Raw genomic sequence first — 8640 nt, 5'->3', positions numbered from 1 at the left:
ATACAAACACACTCTCTCACACCCCACCCCCCACCCCACCCAAAAAAATAAAAATAAAATTTGTTTCTAAAAAAATATTTTTAATTTCATAAATTATTTTCTACTCTAGTAAAAATAAATGATGTTTCTCAAAAAATATTTTTCATTCATATATCAAACACTAGAAATCATTTCTGAAAAATATTTTCCACTCACTAATAAAAACATGAGAAAATAAGTCTAAAATCTACTTGTTTTCTAGGAAAACATTTTCCATGGAATACATTTTCCTTCGTACCAAACACACCCAATATCCTATAGAACACTTCTAAGTTATATTGTCTCGATTGATAATATGATAGACCAATGATTTATTCTGTATTTCAGAATACATTTAATGACATGTTAACTAATTGATTGAAGTAAATTGGATCGGCTTTTGCTGTTTTTTTCTTGCCAAACTGGCTACGAAAGATCATACCCTATAAAACATGTTGCAAAAATGACTTAGAAACATTGGATACTTGACATCTTGAGGGCTTAGTGTTGGTTCACTAACAATTAGCAGCTACCTAACATCAGAAAGTTGGCCAAAAGATTATTGCATTTTCTGTTTCTCAAAATTCAAATGGCTAACAGTAACATTTATCTAAGAAAACCAAACCTATATTCTTGTGGACCAAATCTTAAGTTAAAAGGGAACTTTAATTCATCTAAGCATTAGATGGATCGAATACCTTCTACTCCCATTAAGTATATAAATGATACGTTATAAGACAAACATGCACAACGATATATTAGTGGTTTCCATGGATACTCTTAAAAGCTCCATAACCATATCATCCATAATTCTCTCACTTGTTTTTTGTGTGTTCCTAGTTCATCTTCTGACCAGAAAACTACATGGAAAAAAGAGATACCATCCAATTGGCGGCACCATTTTCAATCAGCTTATAAACTTCCAGAGGTTACACCATTACATGACGGATCTTGCTGGCAAGTACAAGACTTATAGATTGATTAGCCCTTTCAGGAATAAGATTTATACTTCTGACCCTGCTAACGTCGAATACATTCTCAAAACAAACATTGACAACTATGGCAAGGTACACCATTTTCTAGACATCCAAGATAATCTTTTTTTTTAGTGTTGGAATTTGATCGACTCTGAAAAGCCTTATTAGTAATTAAGTAAATTATTGAATTCATGGCTAAAACACCAGTGATGTTTAAGAGAAGTGTTAGAGTGGGTAAAAAGTTCCACATTGGTTGGGGAATGGACCGGTGGTCTCCTTATATGACTTGGGCAATCCTTCCCTCATGAACTAACTTTTGGGGTTTAATTAGGCTCAAATGTCATATTTTTACAAGAATCATCCATAAAGATACAAATGATGAACTAGTAGTATGCAGAAAATGTGAGCACTCTTACATTATATAATTCAAAGTTTCTTATTTCGTGTTTACCAAATCATGGATATATTAAAAGTACTTGGAGTTGGGAAATTTGAAATGTATCTGATTGAGTTCCGGGATCTGTCAGTCTATCAATTAATTACTAAATAAGTTACAGCCGGCTATATGAATCTACCAGTAGATGTAACAAAATGATGAAACAATTCTCGGATTGCCATCTTGAGTTTTTTTTTAAAAAAATAATCTGCAGGGATGGTATAATTATAGCATTCTAAAGGACTTGTTAGGGGATGGGATTTTTGCAGTTGATGGAGATAAATGGCGGGAGCAGAGGAAATTGTTGAGCCATGAGTTCTCTACGAGGGTCTTGAGGGATTTCAGCAGTGTGGTCTTCAGAAAAAATGTGCCAAAGCTGGCTCAAATATTATCTGAAGCTGCCAATTCCAACAAGGCAGTTGACATTCAAGTAAGTTTCCATGATTCGACCACATTAAGCAACCCTTTTTTGTTTTCACCAGACAAGTAAACTTAGTGTCGTCAATGAAGGATCTATTCATGCAATCATCTCTAGATTCTATAATCGAAGTTGCCTTCGGAACTGAGCTAGACAACACGTGCGGTTCAAATGAAGAAGGCAAAAGATTTATCGATGCATTTGACAATGCTAATGCAACGACAACTTGGAGATATACTGATATCTTCTGGAAGATTAAAAGAGCTCTCAACATCGGAGTAGAAGCCAAGTTAAGGGACAATATGAGAACTGTTGATGCATTTGTTTATAAGCTGATCCACATAAGAACTGAGCAGATGAGTAAACCAGAAAATCATGTTCTATCTGTAGGTTAATCTTCTTATAGCTACTACTTTTATTAATGAGGATAGATGCTTAGATATTATGATCTTTTGCCAGATGCAGTGGAAGAAAGAAGACATTTTGTCAAGGTTATTGCAAATAACTGATACAGATCCCAAGTATTTGCGCGATATAATATTGAGCATCTTATTAGCTGGCAAAGATACAACATCAACCACCCTTTCTTGGTTCATATATGTGCTTTGCAAGTACCCTCATGTACAGGAGAAAGTAGTACAAGAGATTAAAGAAGCAACAACTGACAAAACAAATGCAACAGACATAACAGAATTTGCTGCTAATGTGAGTGAAGGAGCACTTGTAAAGATGCAATATCTTCATGCTGCATTGACAGAGACTCTTAGGCTTTATCCTGCAGTTCCGTTGGTATGAAATAACTTCTTTTATCATACAGCTGTCGCAAAGTAGATTTATATTTTAAGTTCATACTTTTGTTTTTCCTCTTACTGCAGGATCCAAAAATATGTTCTTCAGATGACACCTTACCCGATGGATTCAGTGTGAACAAAGGGGACATGGTGTGTTACCTACCATATGCAATGGGAAGAATGAAATTCATATGGGGTGATGATGCAGAAGAATATAAACCAGAGAGATGGCTTGATCGCGATGGTTTATTCAGGCCAGAGAACCCCTTCAAATTTACAGCTTTCCAGGTTGGTCAAAGCTGTTATTAGTTCTGTTAAAGCCTTGAACGTGAGTCGGTATAATTTGTCTAGTGCCTATATACTGTCACATTACTAGCTACTAAGCACATTCTTTTGTTGATAAAACAGGCAGGGCCGAGGATCTGCTTGGGAAAGGAGTTTGCTTATAGACAGATGAAGATATTCTCTGCTGTGTTGTTATCTTACTTTGTTTTCAAGTTGAGTGATGATAAGAAGGCTATCAACTACAGGACAATGATTAATCTTCACATTGATGGGGGATTGCATGTTCGTGTCTTTCGTAGAAAAGGCAACTAGAAAGAGTTAACATAAATATGTAGTAATAAAGTATATTAGTATTGTTGAGAATAAATTCGTAACAGAAATAATATTTGCGGTAATAAAGGCAATAAATGTGGAACACAACAATACGGTTAATCAACGAGAATAAAAGAGAAATAATGACACCAAGATTTTACGTGGAAAGCCTCATAAATAAGGGAAAAACCACGACCCGAGAGGAGCAATGAATATCACTATAGTAAGGATTTTACACTTGTATGTCTGAGTAAAACTCCAAAGACCACTACACATTCAAAAGAAATAACACTCTTTTGAATTTTTCACCTCACTACAATATCGCTCACACTCTCTATTTTTCTTCACAGATTATTTTCCTCTGTGATGCCTCACTCTTTTTTCTCTCCTTTGTAATTCTTTTTGGTGCATTTTGAAATGAGCAAGAGCTCTCTATTTATAGGAAAATCTACTCCTAATGATGTCACCAATGACATCACAAGAAACACAAGATTTCAACATTTTCACCTATGTAGAAATCTTGCTAAGATTTTAGTTGAAAAAAGAAATGGTGAGCTTTGAATTTTGTTGCAACATTTGTTGACTTTAACAATAATCAACAAACAAAATTCAACCATTTTTGCTATGTTTATCTACAATGGGTATGGACTCCACAAGTATCTGTCCAGTTCTGCCCAGATGTTGTTTATGACATCAATATCCTATCAAATAACATTAACCTGGCATGGAAATAAGGTTTGCTGTCTATGGTATGTGTCATTGTTCCACATTCACATTTTCATCGTTTTACCTTCCGCCCCAAGTGTTTCCATGCCATGTAAGTTTGTGATTTTCAGTGGAATAACAATTGTTCTCCTTCCCTGATCACACTTCAAAGAAAGAACCACGGATAGAAGTTGCATGAACACTAACTTACGTCATTGTTGTTTACTGTTCACAAGTAATCCATAGGTTGCACCATTACATGACTGATCTCACTGGCAAGTACAAGACTTACAGACTCATTAGTCCTCTCAGGAAGAAGATTGATACTTCTGAGTTCTGACCCTGTTGACGTTGAATACATTCTCAAAACAAACTTTGACAACTATGACAATGTTATGATCCAAGACTATCCCTAGTCGTAACACATTGCTTAGAGCCACAATTGATCCCAAGTTAATCCATGGTCTGACATGATACAATAAATGTACAACTGAAAATATTTGATACGAAAATTGAGAATACTATGATTTTACACATTTTTGTTAATCAATAAATAAGATCTACACAGTCGGGGCTTGATTGGAAAAGAATCAAGTTGAAAGAAGGAATCTCTCAAGTCAAAGATGTTGCAGAAGCCGAATATATAGAGAGTGATGGAATCATAATTACTATATCTAAAGATAGCTATAAATAGTAAATGAGACAACAATAAAAGGAACACCAAGAATTAACGAGGTTCGGCAAACTTTTTTGTTTTCTTTTGCGTACTCCTCGGACACAACCAACCAATATTTATTTCACTCCAAAAGAGTCCAAGTGAAATACTATAAGAGAGAAGAAATGCCTTAGAAGATGAGAAGGCAAGTGAGAGGTGTGTTACAAATGAATTAGGAGCTCTTCCTATTGATGTCATCCATGACATTACAATATGTCAAAATGTCAAGATTTACCTTGTGAAATCAATTTATTGTTCACCTAAATTTCACCTACAAAAGGTGCTATCTTGACTTTTCTACCAATGAAGAATTATCCTCCTAACTACCATATCATATCTTCTCATTAATCCATTTTTGAATCTTGTCAAATTTAACAAAAGATCTTAGTAGCTCAGTTGGTTTACTGTCTTTTTAAACGTTCACCTTATTGGTGAGAGTTCAATTCCCACCTTGTAACCCCTCCCCTATTTCCCCATCCCCTATCCCCATTTTTTTTTAAAAAAATAAAAAATAAAAAAATCTCCCCAGTCATAATAACCCTCAAGAAATTCACAAGATGAAGTTGGTCACAACACCTATACAGGTAGATTTCAGAAAAGATAAGACTGAATTTTTTTATCAGCTTAGAGAATTAGCTCAACTGTCATCAGTCAAAATCAAGGATAAAAAAAACCACAAGTTCAAAATTCATGCTGCTGGTGTTTCAAGACAGGATGCACATTTGCTTGTAAATCAGATAATACAGAGTAAGACTAGTAGCAGGTTCTTGAATTGCAACAAAATTAAGATTGATACATTATCTCCCATACAGAAATATATGGCAAAATATTATATATTTAGTATTGTACAATCAACCCTTGTGCTTGAAGTTTGAGAACTCAATTCAATGGAATGATTGATGTGCATTTATTTGGTGTACCATTTTGCAATGAATTTAATACTATTTTAATAATTATTGATGCCTTCATAATGATCTAGTGAACAGAGGGTAACATGCTGTAGAGTATTGCAAGATCTTCAAAAGTGAATTTTAAAGCTTGGCAATTGCATGTGGAGGCAAGTATGATCTTGGAGGCAGCTTTAGGTCTTCCCAGTCTTCATCATCTATCTTGGTGTAGTAACGATCAACATCATCATCTCTAACTAGTTCCACTCCGGAGGGATCCCACTGAAAATATGAGGAAAAGACGAGCACAAAAATGAAAGAAGCTCTCGATAGCTAAGTTCAGGATTATCCATGATCAAATAAATATAGCACACCTTAGGATTTCTATCCTTTTCTATGATTATGGCCCTGAATCCCTGCAGTAAAAGTTAAGTGTCAGTCTTGTAATGCCGTAGAATGGGTGGCTGAAAGATGGCATATTCTACCTCGAGAATATCCTTGTTAAATTCTCCCCTCAACACATGACAAAATATCCTATACTCAGGACAAGGCAACTATCAACACCTTGCAGCCTCCCTTCTCTTATCTGGAACAGAAAAAGGAAACGAATATGAACAATCTGCAGATACTCAAGAACTCTCTAAAGAAAATGTTGGCCAAATCAAAGCATTAGGACCGTGAAGAAAGAGATTCAAGGTGTGGTTGTGTGAGCCAGACATCATAATATTTCTTATTTGAAGAACTTGCTTCACAGCAATACTAATCTAGTATATCAAATTTATAAATCCAGAATTAATAATCTTAATCCAAGCGTATAATCCAAATGATATTTCTGGAGCAGCTGTTAAGAAAAAAAATTGAGGCCCAAGGGTCACCATTTTTCATAAGTTAGCATTGGTCTTACTTCCAACATGACCAATTTCTGATCAACCTGAAGAAGGGTACATAAGTTCAGGTAACAAAATTATGGTATCACGAGGTAGCGATTATTGACTTACTAATCTCAAGGTAATTTTAAGACTTGTAGGGGATGCTTTCTTCAGCAATTGAATGGTCGAAGAGATCCAGTCATCCTTCTTGTCCAAAGCCTTACTTTCCTATTAAAAATTCATGCAGAGTTTTTACACAGTATTTTTGCAACTTATTATCAGAATTTTACAAAGTAATTTCACCACAGAAAAAAATAGAATACATCAAACAACCATCCATCTCCCAAACCTACAAGAGTAGATATGATTTCTTCAATGGTCCTTCGAGAGAAACAGTGATTAATAATCTTCATCCTACATGCATAAAATTGCAGAAAGTAAAACTGATGCACCGTTGAGAAAGAGGTCATGAAAATCCAAAGACTACAGGTTTTTTTAATTGAACAATATTTTCCCTAGAGACAATGGAAACTTTGGAATGCTATCCATCATCTTAAGCTTCTAACGGCGATATAAATTAGAGGAAAAATAGTCTTACAACAACAGGAAGAAAAATAACATGAGAGCAAAATAAAAATAAAGAGCATAGACGATGACTTCAAAAGAGCAAATTTAGAAGGCAAGCTTCCAATAAATCAGCATAAAAAACAAAAAAATCACAATATAGAGATACTAAATAAACTCACTTGTGGTATGGACTTCCTTCTTTCAACTTTGGTATGTGGGAGAAGTGACTTATGATAGCAGATACAGCATCTGGATCACTCGTATTGACTTCAACTAGTGCTTGTTCTAAAAGTGGCAATTTCTGTGAACCCAAGGAAGAGACAAAGGATTCAATTAGAGAAAAGGCACGAGGAATGAACAAATAAACAAATATTATGCAATTTAACTTGATGTATATCAAGATCAATGAACCACTTTTTAGATGTGCCAATATAGCTCAGGAAAGGCCTTATACACCCTCAAATGCAAACTATAGCTCAAAAGTCTACAAGTGCAAATTATAGCCTCAAAAGTCCATAAATCCATCTAAGGACTAAGAACCATTTCAAGCATGTCTGACAAAATCCAAATTCCGACAAGCATGATTAGCTTAGAACTGCAGGGGAAGGTAATTTACAGAGCCCGTAGAATTTTTCTCCAAGTACTTTGAATTCATATTTGTTGGTACCTAATTAAAAATAATAAATCAATGAGCACACTGTACTCTACATGATACATCTATAAAGCTCTATTAATTAATTTAATTAGCATTTTGGAAAAGAAGCAACAGAAGATTGATTATTACGGTCATGAAACTATTGAACTTGCTGCTGCCGCAACCAAACTAACTTAAAAGGATTTATTAGACCTATATAACAAATGACATATAAGTTTACACATATTCGTAACAGAAAGTTTAGGTTGTATACATCCGATGACACAAAGTGGGTTGCAAGACCACAAGCAAACATTTCAGCTCCATCCAACCTAAAACCAGTAAGACCAGCATCCCCTGCCAAAGAGTATAAGAAATTTAGCTAAAGGGAAAACAAGACATAACCATTGCACGTACAAATTCTATGGGCATCATTGACAATGTAGGAAATGGTTTTCCACAATAATAGCAGTAATCATCATCATCATATATTACTAAAAGCATGAACAAAAAAGTTGAAAGTTGAATTACGATTTTACCCTTTATATATATTACTATAAGTGGAAAGAGCTTAATCTCAAAGTTGATTTACCGTTTTAACCCTATAGTATTACTTAATTATTAATTTATTAGTTAAATATTAATTTATTACTATAAAATAAATTTGGTGATATCATTTATATTTATATCTTTATATTATATATATATATTATATTATTATTTTATTATATTATATTATACTATATTATATTATATATTTATATATATATTCATATTATATATTATATTATATATTACATTATATAGTATATGTCATTTATGTGAAGTCTTTACAACTTCTAAAGTAATACTTTTCAAATTCCTATACCTTTAATTCGTTTCCACATTTTCTTTTAATCTGACATTAAAATTAGTAAAGTTTGCTTTAAAGAAATGAATATTTTCAAGATTACTTTTCAAATTCCTATACCCTTAAAAGACTAATCATATTCTATCTTATTTAATGAATTTCATTAAAATTAATCA

At 33.7% G+C, this 8640-nt stretch overlaps 1 protein-coding gene and 1 pseudogene across 1 annotated transcript; one reads left to right on the top strand and one right to left on the bottom strand.

The window, feature by feature from the left end:
* The first annotated feature begins 720 nt into the window (after positions 1-720).
* On the top strand, positions 721-3437 carry LOC107015946 (cytochrome P450 704C1-like). Its single transcript, XM_015216402.2, has 6 exons — positions 721-1085; positions 1646-1861; positions 1942-2235; positions 2309-2638; positions 2725-2928; positions 3049-3437. The coding sequence occupies exons 1-6, from the start codon at positions 741-743 to the stop codon at positions 3235-3237; spliced, it is 1578 nt and encodes a 525-aa protein (XP_015071888.2). The 5' UTR covers positions 721-740; the 3' UTR covers positions 3238-3437.
* A 1961-nt stretch (positions 3438-5398) lies between these two features.
* On the bottom strand, positions 5399-8501 carry LOC107025195 (annotated as a pseudogene).
* Between the last annotated feature and the right edge of the window lie 139 nt (positions 8502-8640).

This window comes from Solanum pennellii, chromosome 1 (assembly GCF_001406875.1).
Source record: "Solanum pennellii chromosome 1, SPENNV200".
Taxonomy (NCBI): domain Eukaryota; kingdom Viridiplantae; phylum Streptophyta; class Magnoliopsida; order Solanales; family Solanaceae; genus Solanum; species Solanum pennellii.
This window is presented reverse-complemented; position numbering and strand designations above follow the sequence as displayed.